Source organism: Nicotiana tabacum, chromosome 17 (assembly GCF_000715075.1).
Source record: "Nicotiana tabacum cultivar K326 chromosome 17, ASM71507v2, whole genome shotgun sequence".
Taxonomy (NCBI): domain Eukaryota; kingdom Viridiplantae; phylum Streptophyta; class Magnoliopsida; order Solanales; family Solanaceae; genus Nicotiana; species Nicotiana tabacum.
In genome coordinates, this window is record NC_134096.1 from 9,901,305 (window position 1) to 9,922,409 (window position 21,105).

The following is a 21,105-nucleotide window of genomic DNA, read 5'->3' on the forward strand; positions in this document are numbered from 1 at the left end:
TTCGCGTGTGTGAAGAGAGGAGAGTGTGGGAGTGGAGTGAAGATGAGTGAGAGGAGTGGATGAGATTGTCACTGACCCAAAATCCAACTAGTTATGATGACACCTAACTCAACCTGCTAGGTAAGCCAACTTTCAATTATTCAATTCCAATAACAATTATTAAAGTAATTTAAGTGAATAAACATCTCAATCTCATACATCCCCCAAGAACTGGTAATACAAATTATGAGCTTCTAAGAATATAGTATACAAAGCGAAAATGAAATAAATACATATTCTATTTGAATAATACATAAACAGAGCTTTTATAAATCTAAGGCTACCCTGAACAAAAGACAACTACAACAGGAACGCAGGTACATCTTCAAGTCCGACAACCATCGAGCACAGCAACAACAGCCAACATCTGCACGCAATGCGCAGAAGTGTAGTATCAGTACAACCGACCCCATGTATTGAGTAAGTAACAAACCAAGTCGTAGGTTGAAAGTAGTGACGAGCTTCCACCAAGGTCGGGTCCAAAACCAATAGTCCACAACAGTCCATAACTACAATAAGCAAATAATACCATAAATAACTAAGAGATAAAATGCTCAGCCAAATCATGATTTCAAAATAGTAGTTTTTCCTTTCAAATCCATCAGTGAAAACTCAAATCTTTTGCCGGAGTTACCAAAAATGTGAATAGTTTAAAAATATTAAATTCCTCCCAAAATCTTGTCAAAAATAAATAAGATGCTTCATTTTCCTTCTGGATAACCCGTGTAAAAACAAATGCATCACTATGCACATCCGTGAAAAATGTGTAAAAATCATGAATGATGTGATGCAGTACAACATGAGGAAAAAAATACATCTTTATGCATGTATGTCATGTGTACATGCCAATGCGATGCAACTCAATGATAAAAATCATAAACAGTCCCTCGGCACTCGCACTCAGTAGGTACATGCGCTCATTGGGGGTGTGTACAGACTCCGGAGGGGCTCCTTCAACCCAAGCGCTATAATCTGTACGGACAACTCACGTGTTGTACGGACAACTCATGTGCTATAATAATAAAGTATATTGCAGGCGGGCAGCCCCGATCCACACTCATCCTCACAATCAGGCCCTCGGCCGATATCAACATGATGTGGCGTGCATCCCGATCCCATGAATATCCTCACAAATCAGGCCCTCAGCCTCACTCAGTCAAACCTCTCAAGCCACTAGGGCATTTCAGTAAATCAGGGCATTCGGCCCAAAACATTTATATGCATCAAAATAGAGTCATAAAACTGAGTTATGATATGCAATGAAATGAATATGACTGAGTATGAATTTTCAATTTAACACAATATTTCACAGCAATATGACCTCTGTGGGTCCCAATGATACTAGCACATAACCTCAACATGATTTTAAATATGCTTTTCAGCTCAATTTCTTTAACACATAAAACCGCATGAAAAATACCAAGGTTATTTAACTATAAAATTTCACATAAACATTATGTCACAATTTCTATAGTGCACGCTCACACGCCCGTCACCTAGCATGTGTGCCACTTCCCAACAATTCACAAAATACATATATTCAGGGTTCATACCCTCAACTCCAAGATTAGAAGAGTTACTTACATCGAACAAGCCAAATCAAATGTCGAGCAAGCTAAGCAATGCTCAAGAAATTCCATTCTGCGCTTATAACTTCCAAACGGCTATAATCTAGTCACAATTAATTTGATTCAGCTCACAAAAATTATAGGAATTAATTCCACATCAAAATACTAATATTATCCAAAAATCTGAAATTACGCCCCAAAAATCACCCATGGGGGCCACATCTCGAAATCCGATAAAACTCACAAAATTCGAACCCACATTCAACCACGAGTCCAACCATACCAAAATTACTCAAATCTGACCACAACTCGGCCTTCAAATCCTCAACTAAAGTCTATGAAAGTTTTTATTATTTTCAACCAAAAACACTAATTTGTTAATAAAAACAATAATATATTTGTATAATTTAACCAAAATCGAGTTAGAATCACTTACCTCAATCCATATGGTGAAAATCGCCTAAAAATCGCCTCAAAAATCGCTTCAATCCGAGCTCCACAGCTCCAAATATGTTAAAATGGCCGAAACCTCAAAATATATCTTCTGTCCAGGCATTTACTCTTCGCGATCGCGAAGCACAAAATTTTCAGCCCAAACTTTGCCTTTCGCGATTGCGAAGAACAATTTCCCAGCATTTCCAGATAGCCTCTAATATATTGGTCATAACTTTTTGTACAAAACTCCAAATTACAAATGGTTTAACTTTCTGAAAATTAGACACGAAGGGCTATAACTTTCATTTATTTCTCATCTCCAATTCCTTACAGATTTCTAGATATAAGCTTCCAAAGTTAGCCATGTGCAACGGAGATTTCCAAACTCGTCCTGGACAGTCTATAGTGTATCTACCATAACTTTTTGTACACAACTCCAAATGAAAATGGTTTGCATTTTTGAAAACTAGACATCAAGGGCTACAACTTTCAATTTTGGATCATCTCCAAATTCCTTATAGACTACGAGATATAAGCTTCCAAAGTCGGGTCAGTACAGCAGGACTTTTCTCTACGTGATCGCAAAAAGGCTTCCGCGATCTAGATTCACAGTGCCCAAACAGCAAAATTGCTCTTCATGATCGCGACCATTTATCCGTGATCGCGATGCATACCTCTGTGGCATAAAACCAACAACTAAGAATGTCCTAGAAATGGTCTGAAACCACCCCGAAACTCACCCGAGCTCCTCGGGACCTCAACCAAATATACCAACAAGTCCTAAAACATCATACGAACTTAGTCGAAGCCTCGAATCACATCAAACAACGCTAAAACCACGAATCAATTCAAGCCTAATGAACTTTGAACTTTCAAATTTTATATCTTGTGCCGAAATACATCAAATCAATCCGGAATGACTTCAAATTTTGCACACAAGTCATAAATGACATAACGAAGCTATTCCAATTTCAAGAATCGGATTCCGACCTTGATACCGATATCAAAAAGTCAACCCCCCGATCAAACTTCTCAAAAATTCAACTTTCGGCATTTCAAGCCTAATTCCACTACGGACCTCCAAATAATTTTCCGGACACACGCTCCTAAGTCCAGAATCACCATACGGAGCTATTGAAATCATTAAAATTAAATTCTAAGGTCGTTTACACATAAGTCGACATGCGGTCACTATTTTAAATTAAGCTTTAAACCTTGTAACTAAGTATTCCAATTCATTCCAAAACCTCATCGGACCCGAACCAATTGCCCCGACAAGTCACACAATAACTGTAAAGCCCAATTTGAGAAGTAAATGGGGAAACGGGGTTGTAGTACTCAAAACGATCAGCCGTGTCATTACATATGGGAGGGGCGCAGGCTAGCTAGGGTTCTTGGTAAAATGAAGGAAGGGGGGAGTGCGCCGATTCTCTAGGTTTTGGGGGAAGAAAGTTTGGCTTTAATGAGGGGAAAGGGAATTGGGACAGGCTGGTCGAGCGTGAGAACTGGTTTAGGGTGGAATGTGACAAGACATTGGGATTGAAATAATTGCAAAATTAGCCACTTTGGACTCAAATTTTAATTAAATTCAATTTATGTGGCTAAATTATTAAATATATTTTACTCACTAATTGATTAATGACCTAATTAATTAACTAACCTAAGAATGCACTTTTTGGGTTTTTTATATTTAAATAATGCATATAACAATGTAATTAAATCCCAAAAAATATATTTTAAAATTTAAAATGCTATAAAATTAAGATTTGAATATTTTTATGAACTCTAAATATGCATGAACTACTCTAAACTATTTTGGAAAATTCTTAGGAGTGATTTGCATTAGGGCAAAAATTAGGTGCTCACAAATGTCCCTCTTTACTCGGAAACACGAAGAGTTTTCATGCAAAGATAAAGTGAGCAATTACGAGCAATTTTCTCCCGTTTGACACTCCATTCGGAAGCGTTTTGAAAACGTTTGACCGAACCTTGCTTCAGAGTTTTTCTACATATCCTTGTCTATAAAGGAATCAGGTCAGTGTAGTTCTGGAAGTTTTGGTAGCTGGGACTACCGGGAAGCTGTGATTTCACTGTTGTTTACACCAAAGTCAAAATGAAAAAGAAACTAACTAAGTTTATCAACTACGAGTTATAAGATTCCTATCTATAAGTCTTCTGAAACTTGATCTTGAGACTTGAGCCTTCTCTTCATGCAGACTCTGATCTGAATCTTGATGCTCGCTAGCTGCAAGTGCTAGTTCATTCTTCTATGGATTTTTCAGATCAAGACGGGACATGCAAAGCATGTGACTTCAGTCATGTCTTGAGCAGTCCACATCTTTTCTTCGCTTCTGCACTTTGGATTCACTTCTTTTCCTTTTCTTTTCTTTATTTTGGATTGAGACTTCTCTTTGGTCATCGCGAACCCTGCGCCTCGAGGTATAACCCAGTTTTCACTAGGAAAATTTCATGAGTTATTAGTAATAAAACTCTATACTACATTATTGAAAGCAATAAAAGGTCAGGATTGGTGTACCCTAGAAAAACATGGACTAAGGAGTGGAAACCTTATGTCAAAATAAAATCAACTAGGGAGTGGAGACCCTATGTTGGAAAAGCTACTTGGGAGTGGAGACTTTATGTTGGAAAAGCAGCTTGGGAGTGGAGACCCAATGTCTAAAATAAAATCAACTAGGGAGTGGAGACCCTATGTCTAAAATAAAATCAACTAGGGAGTGGAGACCCTATGTCTAAAATAAAATCAGCTAGAGATTGGAGACTCTATGTCTGAAATAACATCAACTAGGGAGTGGAGACCCTATGTTGGAAAATGAGACTAAGGAGTTGTGTACCCTATGGTAAAACAACCCAAGTATGTTTTTTTTTTAAAGAAAAAAAAATTAAAACAAATTGCCCAACGCTTTTTTCTGAGATCATGAACAAATGATTTTTTTTTTAATAAAAAATTCCAGACTTCCTTTTCTTGGTAGAAAGATTGATCAGACTAAGATTTTTATCCTATGAGAAAATTCATCAGACTAGGTCTTTTTTTTAATTATTATCTTAGGAGAAAGATTCATCAGACTAAGACTTCGATCCTAGGAGAAAGTTCATCAGACTAGGTTTTCTAATTTATTATCTTAGGAAAAAGATTCATTAGACTAAGATTTCTATCCTAGGAGAAAATTCATCAGATTAGATTTTTTATCTTAGGAGAAAGATTCATCAGACTAAGACTTTGTATCCTAGAAGAAAATTCATCATACCAGGTTGTTTTATCTTAGGAGAAAGATTCATCAGACTAATACATATATCCTAGGAGCAAGTTCATCAAACTAGGTTTTCTTATCTTAGGAGAAAGATTCATCAAAGTAAGACTTCGATCCTAGGAGAAAGTTTATCAGACTAGGTTTTCTAATTTATTATCTTAGGAAAAAGATTCATCAGACTAAGATTTCTATCCTAGGAGAAAATTCATCAGATTAGGTTTTTTATCTTAGGAGAAAGATTCATCAGACTAAGACATTTATCCTAGGAGAAAGATTCATCAAACTAAGAATTTTATCCTAGGAGAAAGATTCATCATATTAAGATTTCTATCCTAGGAGAAAATTCATCAGACTATGTCTTCTTATCTTAGGAGAAAATTCATCAGACTAAAACTTCGATCCTAGGAGAAAGTTCACCATACTATGTCTCTTTTTGTTTTTGGTTATCTTAGAAGAAAGATTCACCAGACTAAGATTTCTATCCTAGGAGAAAATTCATCACACTAGGTTTTCGATCTTAGGAGAAAGATTCATCAGACTAAGATTTTTATTGGGAGGAAAATCCATCAGACTAGGACTTTTTATCCTAGGAGGAAAAATATGAAGAGCAATGGCAAAGATCTGAGAAACTTCCCTTTGTTGGCTCTTCTCTTCTTTTCATTTTTTCTTTTCTTCTTTTTTTTTGAACCACTTTCATTGCACTGCTTTGTTCATGTTTCAAACAAAGAAAATTTTGTCAGTTTTAAAAGTGGTGGTCAGTTTATGGCATTGAGTCCTGGGCAGCTTGGCTTTTGCTCAATCAACTCGAGTCGGTTTCAAGAGACTTTTGCTCTACATCAACCCTGATCGTTTCACACCCATTACCATTTGTATTTGTGGCTCAATCAGCCTTATCCCAACTGGAGATATTTGCTTAGGTGACCTTTTCTGTGTCTTGAATGACTTCCTGCTTTTTGAGCAATTTGTCTGTCAGAGAGAATCACCAGTTATCTTTGCTTGCAACCTTTTCTGTGTCTTGAATAACTTCCTGCCTTTTGAGCAATTTGTCTGTCAGAGAGAATCACCAGTTATCATTACTTGCGTTGAATGACTTCCTGCTTTTTGAGCAATTTGTATGTCAGAGAGAATCACCAGTTATCTTTGCTTGCGCCCAGTAGGTTGACAAGAGTCTGTTGGGGGAACCATTTTCATGAACCCTCAAGGCATGTTGACAGTAACAATTGGGTGTTGGCCAAGAGAAATGAAGGGTTGTAGACTTACAACTCTTGAAATCGACCCTTTCAAAAGTGATATAAAATCTTTGCCCCAGTTTCAGATATTGGGAATTTTTTGGATTTTTGTTTTTTTTTTCTTATTTGGTTAGACCGAACCGTTTAAGGCTGTCTACGTATCCTTTTTTAAAGGAATCAGGTCAAACATAGTTCAAACATTTGACCTAACTATATATTTTTTCATCTTTCTTTCTTTTTCTTTTCTCATTTTTTCTTTCTTTCTTCTTTTTTTTTCAAAACAAGTTACCCTAACTTTTATTTTTTGGGGGGGCATGGACCTTTGACTGTTCTTTTTCGTTGTTGTTGTTTTTTTTTTTTTTTTTTTTTTTTTTACTTTTCCACATGAACTTTCTAAGAGTTGCCCCAGTTTGTACTCTTGGGGCATGGACTTTTCTTTTCTTTTTTTGACTTTTAACTCGAAACTTGATTTCAAAAGAGGGTGGTCAAATAAAATAACACAGGCTCAAAAGGGGTAGAGAAGGGTATAAAGTGCTTGGATAGCAGAAAAAGGGCATCTTAGCCTCGAGAATGCCAATAATGTTAGCCGTTCAAAATCACGACATTGATGGACAAGTTTCTTTCTGGGTCTTTTTCAGTGTAAAGTTGTATGCTCAATACTTTCCTCGCAGTGAATGACCCTTGTCAATCTGTGTGACTTTTTCTTGGATTTTGTCTTGATGTAGAAGATGCATTTTGCCACTAAACTGATCCATTTCAAGTTGTCTGGAATACACCTTTTGAAAAATAATTTCTATCTCTTAGTGCTAAATAGATTTCAAATCGTCCGATCATCCTTAAGCATGATCTTCTCAATGATTCAAAAGGTAGAGATCCTTAACTTTCATAAGCATGAATGCTTTTGTTCCATGTAAACTTGGCTAATGCTTATTTTCGAAATGTTTCATGTCTTTATCCATCTTCAAAAGTGTCTCTTTCTCACTTATCTAATTTAAAACTAAATCAGTTTTCTAAGATCTGGCCAAAAATTCCGAATGCATGTCATGTCACTAGAACTAGCGTGAAAAGAACTATGCACAAAATAGACACAAAATGACTGATTGCTTTTTATTGAATAAAGGCTAGCGGGGTTCGATAACACAAAAAGAAGAAGAAAAGAAGACAAATAAGCTACCATGGCTAAAAGATGAGTGACTTTCCAGTGACTAAGCGACATCTTAGCCACATATTCGCACATCAGCACTACTACGGCATTCAACCATTTTATTCGTTCTGATTCAACACTCAATTTTTGACTTTTTGATCAAAACATTCCCAATATTGGCTGTCGAATTTCAGGACTGACGACATGGAAAATTTCAAAGCAACTAATTTACTAAAGGACTTGGAAGAATTCACATGTCTTCCCATCATCAAATCATCCTGAGCAGGCCATGTCCTATTGCTCAAATCTGGTAAAAGTCAACCAAACTTTGCCTCCATTCTTGTCACCAGCTTGTCTACTTGCCTTTTTGTGACCTTAGTTGGATCAAAAATAGTGGTTCTTGTTCCTTCGGTTGAGAAGGTGCTTTCATTTCTGTGGGATCATGGATTGTTTTTGTGACTCGCCATTGCAAACCAACAAACCGACTACCTTTAACTAGATATTTTTCAAACAACAAGCATGTTAGAATAAACACTCTTTCTTTTTTCCTTTTTCTCTTTTCTTTCTTTCTTTTCTCTTTTTTTTTTTGTTTTTTGAACCATTCGATCGAACCTGATGTGGGTTGCCTACGTATCATGAGAGAACATGAATCAGATCTTGCATAGTTCAGGAAGATCGGAACTGAAGTAAACTAAACTAAACTCTCTCTTTTTTTGGATTTTGAATATTTAAAATTTTTGAAAGAAAGACTTATAAAGAAGAAAGAAAATATTTTGGAATTTGACTTGTTTGTTTTTATTTTTGTTGAAAATATTTGAAAAGAAAGACTTGAAGAAAGAAAAAAACAATTCTTAGAATTTCGTTTTTTATTTTTTATTTTTCGGAGAACGACTTCTAAAGAATGAAAAAAATATTTTTAGATTTTGATTTGATTTTTCTTTTTCAAATAAAAAATTTCTAAAAAGAAAGAAAATATTTTTGGTTTTAATTTTATTTTATTTTTTTGGAATTTTCTAACGAAAAACTTCTAAAGAAGAAATTAAAGGAAAATATTTTTGGATATTTTAAAATTGGGGTCTAAAAGAAAGACTTTCTAAAGAAGGAAGTAAAGGAAAATATATTTTGATCGTTTTTTCCGAAAAATGTGGGACGGAACCGATGAGATTTGTCTACGTATCTCACATCCGGTGAGAATCAGACATGCGTAGTTCGTCCCGTTTTGATGCAATAGAGGAAAACATGACTTTTTGAAAACCCACTTATTCTCTTTCTCTCTTTTTTCAAAATTTCGGCAGAGTTTCAAAAAATTTCAAATACCTACCGCTCACTCTTGTTTTTTTTTTCCTACTCCAGAAGCCAGTCAACATGCAAGCCAAAACAAACAAATGCGCAAATAGCACGTAAGATGCATTAGGATGGTCTTTTAATTCGGGTACACATATCCCCAAAGTCAAATGCACGTAAACAAGCGTACCTACTAGGGATCGGGCATGAGGTTATATCATTCTAGGTTTGAACCCTGGGATGTATTGTTCTAGACCTAACTTACCCGAGCGGACAACTCGAGCCGGGGGCAACGTACCGGGAAGCAAAAGGTCATCCGTCTTTGTAACTGATATGATCCTCGTTCTAAATTAGGGTATGACACTAATAGAAAAGAAGTCACGCCAGTGAGCATTTCCCATAAGATTTAGAAGACTCAGACAGAAGAAGAGTTTCGTAATAGTTTTCTATACAGTTCAAACAATATCAAAGCGGTAAAAAGCGGCATTTAGCACATTAGGCTCAAACACGTAAAAATCAGATAATAAATAAAAGCCAAGTATCACAGTTATTCTAAGCTCGAATTCTGAACCTTGAACCAGAGATTTTGGGTTTGGTCCCCAGCAGAGTCGCCAGAGCTGTCACACCTCTTTTCACGAGGGATAGAAAATTTTTCTAATTTAAGTAACATTAATCGAAATGGGATTATTTATTTATTCAGAGTCGCCACTTGGAATAATTTATGGTGTCCCAAATCACCGATTTATTTTAAATCCCAAATCGAGAAAATTGACTCTTATTTATGGTCCGCGAACACAAAAGACCGGGTAAGGAATTTTGTTAACCCGGGAGAATGTGTGAGGTACTCCCGAGTTCTGTGATTTTAGCACGGTTGCTTAACAATTAATACTTGGCCTAATTATCTAATTTATTACATGTTTAATACCTATGTGCATTTTATTCCTTTTGCCGCTTTTATTGAAATTAAATTACTCTATTTTAAGCATTTATGGAATTAATTCGAACGAGTCGCGATGTCGCTCACTCGTTTTTGTACATATTGTGAATCGTGTCACGTGAAACGCACCCGCAATTTACAACATGCTTATTATTAGTATTATTTGAAGTTATGGTCGAGTCACATAAAACGCACACTTGAATTGAGAAATTATGTATTATGACTATGCCACGGAAACCGTACCCATAGTCACGGTGAAGTATTATTAAACGCGCCTAAAACAAGCTACGATGTTCATCTATTATTCTTAAGCTACTTTGAGATTGTTTTGAGATCATGATTTATGATAAAATATTATTGTGGAAAGGCATATGAGTTCAACACGTCCTTAATAAGTTAACAACATTTTTACCCTTATTAAATTGGACCAAACGAAAATAAACCATTAGGTCTATTACATCAAATTAAAACCTCACATGCCCAAATTAATTCTCAAACAAATCGTATGGCTTTCTCAAATATTCCCCGAACAACCTATGAATAATTAAGCTAAAACCCATAACTCACTTTGTTATAGCACAAACTCAAACACAACCTACTGCCATTAAATCTTTCACAAATGAGCAATGAAAATTCTAATCAAAATTGGAAGACTCAAGACATTATACATTTTGAACTAAAAAAAACAGCAAGTAGAGATATTCTCACACATAAACCAAATCAATGAAAGAAAATAACTCACATAAAGAAAGACGAAACGGCAACCATTATAACCTTTATAATTAACCAAATGAAATCAGTACACCAATACGCATAAGACAAACATCAACCAAAATTAATAGATAACAAAGAAGAACATTCGGGAAAAAAATACAGCGAAACATTATATGAATCAATATCCAAAAATAAAAATAAAAGACTAAGAAACGAACCTTTTATTGAACAATTCTCTTCAATAACATTAGAAGTTCCACCGAAGCTTTAAAATTTGAGAAACGGCAAGTCGAACTGCGACAAGAACTCGAACTGACGACTAAGATCGGAAAAGCTCAGAAAACCCACAACAACTCTTGAGGCATTGATAACCCAGGAGATGCAGAGTAAACAGTAGGAGATAGAATTATTTTGAAATTCCCTTTCATTACTGTTTTTGTTTTTTGAGATTTCAGATCTCAATCCTTTGTTGAAGCTTTTCTATGTATTTTTAGCTAATTTCCTTTTCTCGGAACTTCAAATATCACTTTAAGAATTTTGAGCTTTTGAAAGTTTTGTTTCTAGCCTATAGTGAGTGCCTTTTCGCGTGTGTGAAGAGAGGAGAGTGGGAGTGGAGTGAAGATGAGTGAGAGGAGTGGATGAGATATGGGAGGGGCGGCGGCTAGCTAGGGTTCTTGGTAAAATGAGAGGGTGGGGGGCTCTGTTCGGTTCTTCTACGGGAATGAAGGAAGGGGGGAGTGCGCCGATTCTCTAGGTTTTGGGGGAAGAAAGTTTGGCTTTAATGAGGGGAAAGGGAATTGGGCCAGGCGGGTCGGGCGTGGGAATTGGTTTAGGGTGGAATGTGACAAGACATTGGGATTGAAATAATTGCAAAATTAGTCACTTTTGACTCAAATTTTAATTAAATCTAATATGTGTGGCTAAACTATTAAATATATTTTATTCACTAATTGATTAATGGCCTAATTAATTAACTAACCTAAGAATGCATTTTTTGATTTTTTTTTTTATATTTAAATAATGCATTTAACAATGTAATTAAATCCTAAAAATACAATTTAAAATCTAAAATGCTATAAAATTAAGATTTGAATAATTTTATGATTTTCTATGATTTTAAAACAACTCTAAATATGCATGAACAACTCTAAACTATTTTGAAATATTTTAGGAGTGATTTGCATTAGGGTAAAAACTAAGTGCTCACATATGTGTGCGGCACAACGCACATGCAACACTTGACCCATCAATAACAAATCTCTTTTACAAATTTTCTCATCTAACGAGGTTTTCATCATAGCATTGTTTGTGCTAAAATTATCAACAGTAATTATTGATATTTTTCTCGCAAGATTCCACTTTAACAAGCAATTGAGCAACGCACCACATAAGTTTCCTTATCATGTGGAGCGGGAACATAAAATAAATCTCAGGATGACTCTGAAGCCTCCATGAATCATCAATAAAATGTGTCGTAATAGCCATAAACCCTTTTTTGGTATTTTCTGAGATCCACATATTAGTTGTTATTGCAATTTTACTTGTGAGTTTTTCCAACAACTTAGAAATTTTTGATTTTAAATTGTCAAAATTCTTTAAAATATCATTATTGATTGTGTTCCTAGACACCATTTTAAAAAATGGCTAGAGACTAGCAAAAAACTTTCTAAATCCAACATGACAAGGGACAAAGGGTACTCATGTACAATAATGACATGAGCAAGTTCCCTACGTAAAATATCTTGATTAAAATAATGTTGTTTGCTACCATTGTCCCCCCCCCCGAACCACCCTCATCTTCTAAGTTACTTGGCTTCTTACGACATCTACGAATATGATCCCACAAAGATGATGTCCCATATTTTCTTGTTGATTTGATACGAGTATTACACTGCTTACAAACACGAAAGCGAACACCATCAAGTTTCACCGCTTTGAAATGTTTTCATGCTTTAGAAATAAGTTTTCTTTTACCTGTTTCATCAATAACTTCCATGTTAACTTCATCAGACTGCATAAGCCTTTGACTCTCAGTCTCAATTAAACATGTTAATCGGGACGGGCCAGCCCATTTACAGCCCGGTACGCTAGGGGGTGGGACGGGTTGGGTGAGAGTTGGGGGAGGGGGCGAGCTTATACGAACATTTTTTGTTAACTGGTGCCCCGGAACCTGGTTACCCGTTATCGGATTTTACCGGGCTACAGCCCGGTTACTTTTTAATTTTTTTTTTCTAGACCGTTGCCAACGCTCAAATTCAAAAATGACCATTGGGCAATGGCCATATTTTGTAAAAATGGCCATTTCGGCCTACTCCTTAAGAAAATAGTCTCCTCTAATAATTGATAAATTACAATTTTAACCTTTTAAAAACTATAAATAGCCCCCCTTCTTCTTCATTTTTTCTCACAATTTGCTCTCTTACTACTCTAATTCTCTCTTGATAATATTGCTTATTGCTCTTAAATTGTCAATCACTTATTATTTCAAGTTTCATCAAATATTTACTTTAGTCACTATAAAATTATAATTATCAAGTATTCAAGTGAAGTGTGGTATCAATATTCAATATCATCAAATATCAAGTATCGGTCTATCAACTGAAGTTTGATATCAAATTTAGTGCGGCATCCGAAATCCTGGTACACTCGCTCCATCTCTCTCTCTTCTTTGGTGTATATTTTTATTTTATTATTTAGAATTATTAATTTAATTTACATAATGCATTTATTTAGAACAGCCAAAAAAGCGTGTACTAGTAGGGATGGTAGTAGTAAGAGTAAAACTTCTAAAAAATCAAGAGGTGGTGCTGGTTCTTCTAGTAGCTTTACACATATTTCTGAAAGTTCACATAAAAATTTAAATGTAGATTATGAGCGACTTCAAGAAAATTATGGTATAGATGAAAATTTAGATGATATTCAATCACCTGATAATCTTGAAACACCACCAGCTACACATGGTAATGGTAGTCAAACTCAAAATACTAGGGGCGGAGGTCGTAGTAATACAGGTGGGCCTCATAAATATACTAATGTACACCTGAAGAAATAGCTACTCATAAATATACTACACTTATAACTGATAAATATACTCATAAATATGTTGTCATAAATATACTCATAAATATACTACACCTAAAGAAATAGTTACTAGGTGGAATTATACTTATTTATTCTTAAGATGTTGTCATAAATATAAAATGCATATAACTGAAGTTGCTAATTCTTATTATACCGATCCTAACCGTTTGTTAACAAACTTGGGATGTCATTGAAGATGTTGTAAAAAAATTACAAAAATTTTATGTGGCTGCATTTGAATTTTCTGGAGCTTATTATCCTACTATTGCAAATGGTTTAGTTCATAATTCATATTGCTGAAATTTCTCGTTTACTCCATAATTTGAAGAAGAAAGAATGATATACTTCTGTTGTTGAATCTATGCTAGATAAAGTTAAAAAAACATTTCTACCCAATTCCCCCTATTTACCTAATTGATGCTATTTTAAACCCTACTATCAAAATGGTCACTTGTCGCCAATTAATCACTGCTTTATATGTTTATATGGATATTGGACCAACTGAAACCCCTGATATTGAAACTTGTATTTCTGATCTACATAAACATTTACAAATTTCATATAATTATTATGCTAACATTGTTGATGCTTCAGTTGCTGTAGATGCAAATATTCCTTCAAGTTCAGTTTCAACATCTACATCTGGTGCTTTGATTTGGTCTACACTAGGAGAGCATCAACAAACCAGTAACAGGAATATTGATGAACTCCAATTCTACTTGCAAAAGTGATCGGAGCCCCGCACAAAGGAATTTCTACCGCTGGGTTGGTGGAGGAGCAACTTAAATCAATTTCCTGTTCTTTCGGCCATGGCTCGAGACGTGCGAAATGTGCCGATTTCAACAGTCGCATAAGAGACCGCATTTAGCCAAGCAAGACAACAACTAAAAGATACACATCATTCATTAAACGTGTTAGTTTGCAAGTTCAAAAATAAAATTAAAATTAAAATAGAACTTGCAAATTAATTAGAAGTATTATTTATTATTCAATGAAAATATAAAACGAAAGCCTTTGGAGTTTGATCCTTACATATTGCCTATTGGTCTTATTAAATAATTTTTTGTAGCCACTTACTTTCAAATTTCAATTTTAAAATTTTAAAATTCAAATTTCAAATTTAAATCTTTAAACTTTAAAGTTTAATTCTAAGCTTTAAAAGTTTGCAAACACTTATGTATCAATAACATTGAATAAGAAAAATAAAATATACTAAAAACAATTGAGCCAGCCCGGTCCGGACCCGTTAAGCCCGAACCCGGACGGGCCCCACCAAAACCCGAACAATTCCAGCCCGGAACCCCAACCCACTAATCAGCCCGAAACAATAACCGAACGGGTTGTTTTTTTGTGTCCAGCCCGGACCAGCACGTCCGGTTAACACCTTTAGTCTCGATAGGAAAAGCACTTGAAGATGAACACATTGGATTTTGTTCATCTTGAGACTCCATATTTTTCTATAAAAAATCAATAAAAGAAACATTAAGTAGAGATAAGAGACTTAAATTACTAGTACTAAAAGGAACTATAAACAATTAGTTAGAAAAATGAACAATCTGATGCTTAAATGACTTAAATTTCACCATAAAAGGAACTATGAACAAGACTCAAATTTTTCAACAAGGAAAAAGACATTAGTCAGAATTAAAAACTGCTGCACTAGCAAATTAAAGTAGGAAATCTTGTAAAATAATTCAACTTGATTTTGCAAAAGAAGAAAGAAATTTCAGCAGTATATATGCAATGTACACAAGAAACTCAAACAAAAAAAATCAATCTGGATTCTTGTAGAAGTGAACTTTCATTGTTTGCTTCAGCAACCTCTTCACAAACCAAAAGGAAACACACAAATCTCAACTACCAGCTAGTTGTAAAATCAAGAAAAGCAAAATTTATTCGGACAAGAAACAACAAATTATGGTATATGGTTTCAAACATAACTCACAGACTATTTGTCGGCAAGCCAAAAAATAAATAACAAAATTAATCTTGGTGGAGAGCCAGAGCAAAATTCAACAATATGAATATTGAATTCGAACTGGGTCATTAGAGTTTGAATAGAGAAAACTTACCAAAGAATGAGATTGTGAGAGACAGAGCAAGCGAGTGGAGAAATTTTTGAGTGTGCGCGACTTTGTGGAGAAACCGTCTGAGAAATTAGGGGCTTTGTAAATTGAGTTTAGACTTTTAGGTTTTAATTGTGAGCAGAGAGTAGCGTTTTGGATTTAGTTCAAAAAATTAAATCCTGACCCACGAACCGCCCCGTAGTAATTTTTTTAAAGAAAAATAGAACCCGCCACGCACTTGCACTGCCCCATTGCCATCCCAAGCCTCGCCCACCCATTTGTTAAATTGCAGTTTCTTTAAAGTGACAATCCCTAAACAAAAGATACCAAGGTACCTCTAGTCAATTGGAAGTAAAATTTCAAACTAAAGATTGAGGTAACAGCAAAGTCCATGTCTCAACTTTTAGTGTCGCACAAGAGTATGAGAAAAAAAGCCAACCTCTGAAATAAAGCTGATCGATTAACCCAAAAAAAAAAAAATTAAGCTAGTCTGGAAATTCTGAAAGCTCCTCTTAAGCAGCAGCACCAGATCCAGCCTTGCCTTTCTTCTTTTGAAGTTTCTTCATATAGAACTCCAACTCTTTCCCTTCCAAAATGTACCTGTCAATTTCAGTCAAGGCAAATCAGCAAGTGGAACGTAGCGCAAAAATATTCTCGTGGGCTTTGGGGTTGGGGGAGAAGGGTTGTTGAGCCTAAGATTTTACCCGTCTGCTCTGCCACATTGACCGGGGCGGGATGAGATACAGGCATATAGCCTACCAGCACTAAATTGCTCTTCGAGATGAGGATCAAGTTTACGATCCTTCTGACGTTTCTCAAGTTTCCGGGCTACATGGTTGCTCTTCTTGGCTTCCTCAGCAGGTGCAGCAGCTTCTCCTTCCTTCAATGTTGCCATAAGAAAATTATTAGTATATACGTGAGTCGAGAGGAGATATGCTATACAATACCCACACACCACTTGACCAAACAGATCTTTCAAAATGCCGAAAAACATTCCAAATGCTGGCAAGAGAATTACATATCATGGATCAGAGTCACTAGCTATACTTCATATAAAAAAAGAAAGATAAATATGGCAGTAGGAAATATAAATTTAGGATGTGACACCATAGTAAGCAATCCATAGATCCTTGCTTTAATTAAGTAGAGAGGTGTGACTATTTTGGGTACCTCGGCAGTTTCTTTCTTAGCAGCCCCCTTCTTCTTCCTACCAATGTCAACACCATAATGCTGGAGATACCACTGTTTAAATGGTGCAGCATCAACTTGAACAATTGCACTCTTGACCAGTGTTTGTGTGCGGACAAGTTCATTGTTCGAGGCATTGTAAACCACATCAAGGATACGAGTCTTGCGTGTGGTTGCCTCACTACCCCATGAATAGTTTCCAGTGTCCAATCTCAGTGCCCTCCACTTCACATTACCACCACGCACACGAATTCGCCTGACTGTCTTGTTGCCTGAGATCTTAGTATTAGCTGGCTGGCGGCCAAGCTCATACCTTTAGAGAATAAAAAGAGGATAAGCAAATTGACACACGATCACTGTATATATCCTGAAATCATGGTGTACATAATAGGTTTTACACAACATCGTGTTCTAATATGAATTTACTTTTTGGCACATTTTAACTTCCACAGTAGTCACTTTGTCTTACACTTAAAAAGGGATACACAATAAATTACTACTACCACTCTGATTCAATAGTAACTACAATTACGATATAATAATAGAACAGCATAGTGGGTCAAATCTTCATCATATAGCCTAATTGCCCAGAGATATTCTTTAGTTACAAAGAAGAAACATAATAATTCCATTTCTACAAAGAGAGAGCACTTAATCAATACCAAAATTTGACAAGTTCTATGAAGCTCTACATGACCAGTCATAAATAACCCCTTAAGAACACAGATTGAACAACCCCACAACCAAATTAATTCAGAGTGAAATGCAGGCAATGAACACGTACTGAGCTGGCATCAAATTTCCTTTTTTGAAAAGGAAAATTGAAAATGAGATAATAATAAAAAAGAAGTAAATGTGAGGCCTTTCTACGAAAGCAACCAATGGAATTTAATTGCAGAGATGAAGAAAGGACTCGAAATCAATATATGCCCGCAACGGAACAAGAGCGCCATTGTTTCAGAAGCTCGCTCTGTTCTCTCAAAGGCAATCAAAAGAGTCATTTTTTGTAGAAGTTCAACATCACAAATTTCTTCTAAAACCAATGAAGTACGGTAATTAATGAATCAACACTCACATTGTGAATCTCGACATCTGATTAGCAAAAGACAAGCTAATGGAAACACACACACACACACAGAGCAATCAGTCAGCTACATTTCAACGCCAGACTAGTTGGGGTAAGAGCACGCACACACATCAATCAATCAATCAAGCAACTGTGCCTCAACCCCTAACTAGGTAAGCTCAGCAGGTGCCTGTCAATCAATTATTTTTCAACTCCAGACTAGATTGGGTCGGCGCACACACATATCAACCGATCAACAATATTTCAATCCTAAACTATGCAAGCTCAGTAGAGCGTGCGTGCACCAACACACATCTAATGCATTATATACGTATATACATAAAACAAGACTTGAGGGAAAATGCACAAAATAAATTGGAAAAAAATTAAAAGACGAATAAACTGACTTTCGCTTCTTCCTCCAAGCTTTCTTCTTTCCACCAGTGGCACGTCTCTTGTGCATAGAATCTCTTGAGATACCTTTACATCCATTAAAAAAACACATAACATTATTAAATTCATCATTTTTTACAACTAGTTTTCCACGAAATTAAACTCAGATAACAGCAAATGAATCTCCAGAAAGAGAAGAAAAATGAAGAAAAAAGGCAAATTTTCAGATTATTACCCATGTTTGCTGAATGCTTAAGCCGACTTCACTCCTCACACGCTGGTCTACTCTCTACTACACTTGTAGTGATGAAAGATGACTAAAAACCCTAGCTTCAATGAATGGTTTCAGACACCCAATTTGGGCCTTAATGGATTTTGGGCTTGGTTAAGATCACAGTTATCGTGGGCTTTTCAGATGGAAGTAAAATGGAAAAATGAAATTGTATTGCAAAATAATAGTCGAAAAAACGAATAAAATTTATATATTTTATATATATATATATATACATTATGTATGTTATATACTAAAATTATACAAGTTTTATATACTTTTTTGGCTACCAAATATAAATAGTTTCTAGCGCGGGCTAAAAGTGATAATACCCCAAGTAATATAATTATTTTCTTTGGCTATAAATTTTGTAGATTTCATTTTAGAAAATAAAATAATTTGTGTCTGAGCTTACGGTGAAAATTAGACGTTTAATCTTGAACAACTCCGTCATCCTTCTAGGATAGGAGAATATATAGCTATTGTTGTGATCTTGGTTATATTAGGTGTCATGCCATAAATGGAGAATCATTCATTCTATATCAAATTATTTTTTTTCAATCTAAATCAAAGGTTTTAGTTTTGAGTTCTAAAAATAAAACTGCTTTTGATAGAAAGTGCTTTATCCTCAACGTAGAATTTTCTTACGCGAATTCATATTAATAATTCTCCAAAGTATGGATTTTACACATGATTTATTCTATTAGATATAGACGACATATATCATTGGGTTGGACTATATATGCACACTACTCTTAGAGGAAATGGTTCTTCTGAAGAATTGCTAAACATTAGGATCATTTTGATATTTTTAGTGAACTCCAAATGAGTTGATAATGGGTCACTTTTTCTCAGCCCAGCCCATTATAAGTTGCATTTTCTAATGGGACTTTTCTATATCTACCAGTTTTCGACCTAAATTTGTCCTTTGGGTTGTGATTACTATATTTAGTGAATTTTGAAAGATTCATTTGATTGAATAAACAATGAGTGAGAAAAAGAAAGAGGGGAGAGAACATGGGTAAGATTGGAACCTAATATATTGTTTTGTATATGAATGATAAATTATATATGCTAATGTAATTACGTGATAACATCTTTAAAAGAAATAAATAAGTTTATAACGTAGCACGTATAGGTGAAATTTTCTTTTCTGATTTCCTATTATTTTGTGATTGTCATCAATCCAAAATAAGTGTGGCTAAGTTTGACATAATCGTAGGCATTACCCACTTTACAATTCACACCACTAAGGCACTAATTAGAAAGATAGTAGTACGTATTCATTTACAATTGACTCACAGTCTCATAGTTAGACAATCTCAAAAATTAAAAACTTTTAGCAAAATGGTCCCATAGGTTATTCCTAACCAATTATTCCTCACGTGAAGCCTAATATGATGAGTTAAAATTTAGAGCAATAAGTTATTACAATTGACTAAATTATATTGATAATATAAAATTATTTACATCACTAGTACATGCAACTTTACCTGTCAATAGAAAACGATATTCAATCATCTTTTTGACACACACAAAAATAGTGTTTTAGGAGGTTTTTATAGATTTGAAAATCTTCAAAAAGAAAAGGCACTTTTTTTTTTTGCAATAATAACTCAAATAAATAGAGTTTGTAAAAATTCAAAACCTTAATTATTACAAATTTTCAAACAAAAAAACCACCTTAGTATTTGTCATACTTCACATTTCGCCAATCTTTTAAATCTTCATATTATCCGTACACCAAGAGAAACTGAGAATAAGCAAATAGATTTGAGGTTGGCCATTTGAAACTTTTAAAAGCCATCTTACTAACTGGCAGATATTTTTGTACTTATGGGAATATTCCAATTTGGAACCTGAATCAAGGCTACTTTTTTGCCATTTTTAATGTGTTGAGGATAAGGTTGGACCCAATTTTCTTGGTCACCTTCCTCAATAGGCCCCATTGTTTTGATAAAAAGGAAATCAAAGATATTTTTAGTTGTCTCAAGTTGGACTTTGGGGTCAAATACCTCATCGTTTAGTGATAGTTCTTAATTTTTTTATTTTTTGTAAAATAGGAAATTTTCAGTTACTATCCTTTGGGGGTGTGTTTCGGGTAAATCTCGCTCTAGCCGACAAATCATATTGGAGAGGTAAACTGAACTAGACAACTGCAACGAGCTCAAATCCGAAATATATTACTCTACTCTAACTGTGGTGATAAAAAATTGCGCATTCTAATCCATTATTATCGATACAGTATTATTCGATTTCTTTAATTGAAGATTCCTATTAGGAAAGTGACGTCTTCTACACTATCATTATCAATTCAACATTATTACAGTTATTTAATTGAAGCATAATAAAAGCATAGTCCGTATAAGATAATATAAAATTCTTCACGGACATCCTGTCTATTTCTTAGTGGACGCTACT

At 35.0% G+C, this 21,105-nt stretch overlaps 1 protein-coding gene and 1 long non-coding RNA gene across 2 annotated transcripts; both read right to left on the reverse strand.

Annotated features, from left to right (window-relative positions):
* Positions 1-247: 247 nt before the first annotated feature.
* Positions 248-11,363, reverse strand: LOC142171513 (uncharacterized). The gene is made up of 2 exons (XR_012701053.1): positions 10,838-11,363; positions 248-548 (listed from the first exon to the last, which is right to left on the reverse strand). It is a non-coding gene; the product is annotated as an uncharacterized LOC142171513 (long non-coding RNA).
* Positions 11,364-16,111: 4,748 nt separating this feature from the next.
* Positions 16,112-18,776, reverse strand: LOC107771534 (small ribosomal subunit protein eS8-like). The gene is made up of 5 exons (XM_016590921.2): positions 18,649-18,776; positions 18,428-18,500; positions 16,937-17,267; positions 16,471-16,646; positions 16,112-16,366 (listed from the first exon to the last, which is right to left on the reverse strand). Exons 1-5 carry the CDS (start codon positions 18,650-18,652, stop codon positions 16,279-16,281), a joined length of 672 nt encoding a protein of 223 aa, XP_016446407.2. The 5' UTR covers positions 18,653-18,776; the 3' UTR covers positions 16,112-16,278.
* Between the last annotated feature and the right edge of the window lie 2,329 nt (positions 18,777-21,105).

What these genes read in the sequence shown, in the direction of transcription:
- LOC107771534 (XM_016590921.2), bottom strand. An exon ending in GCTTGGAGGAAGAAGCGAAA is followed by an intron (nt 17,268 to 18,427) that starts GTCAGTTTATTC and finishes TATTCTCTAAAG; the next exon opens with GTATGAGCTTGGCCGCCAGC. An exon ending in CTAAGAAAGAAACTGCCGAG is followed by an intron (nt 16,647 to 16,936) that starts GTACCCAAAATA and finishes GCAACATTGAAG; the next exon opens with GAAGGAGAAGCTGCTGCACC.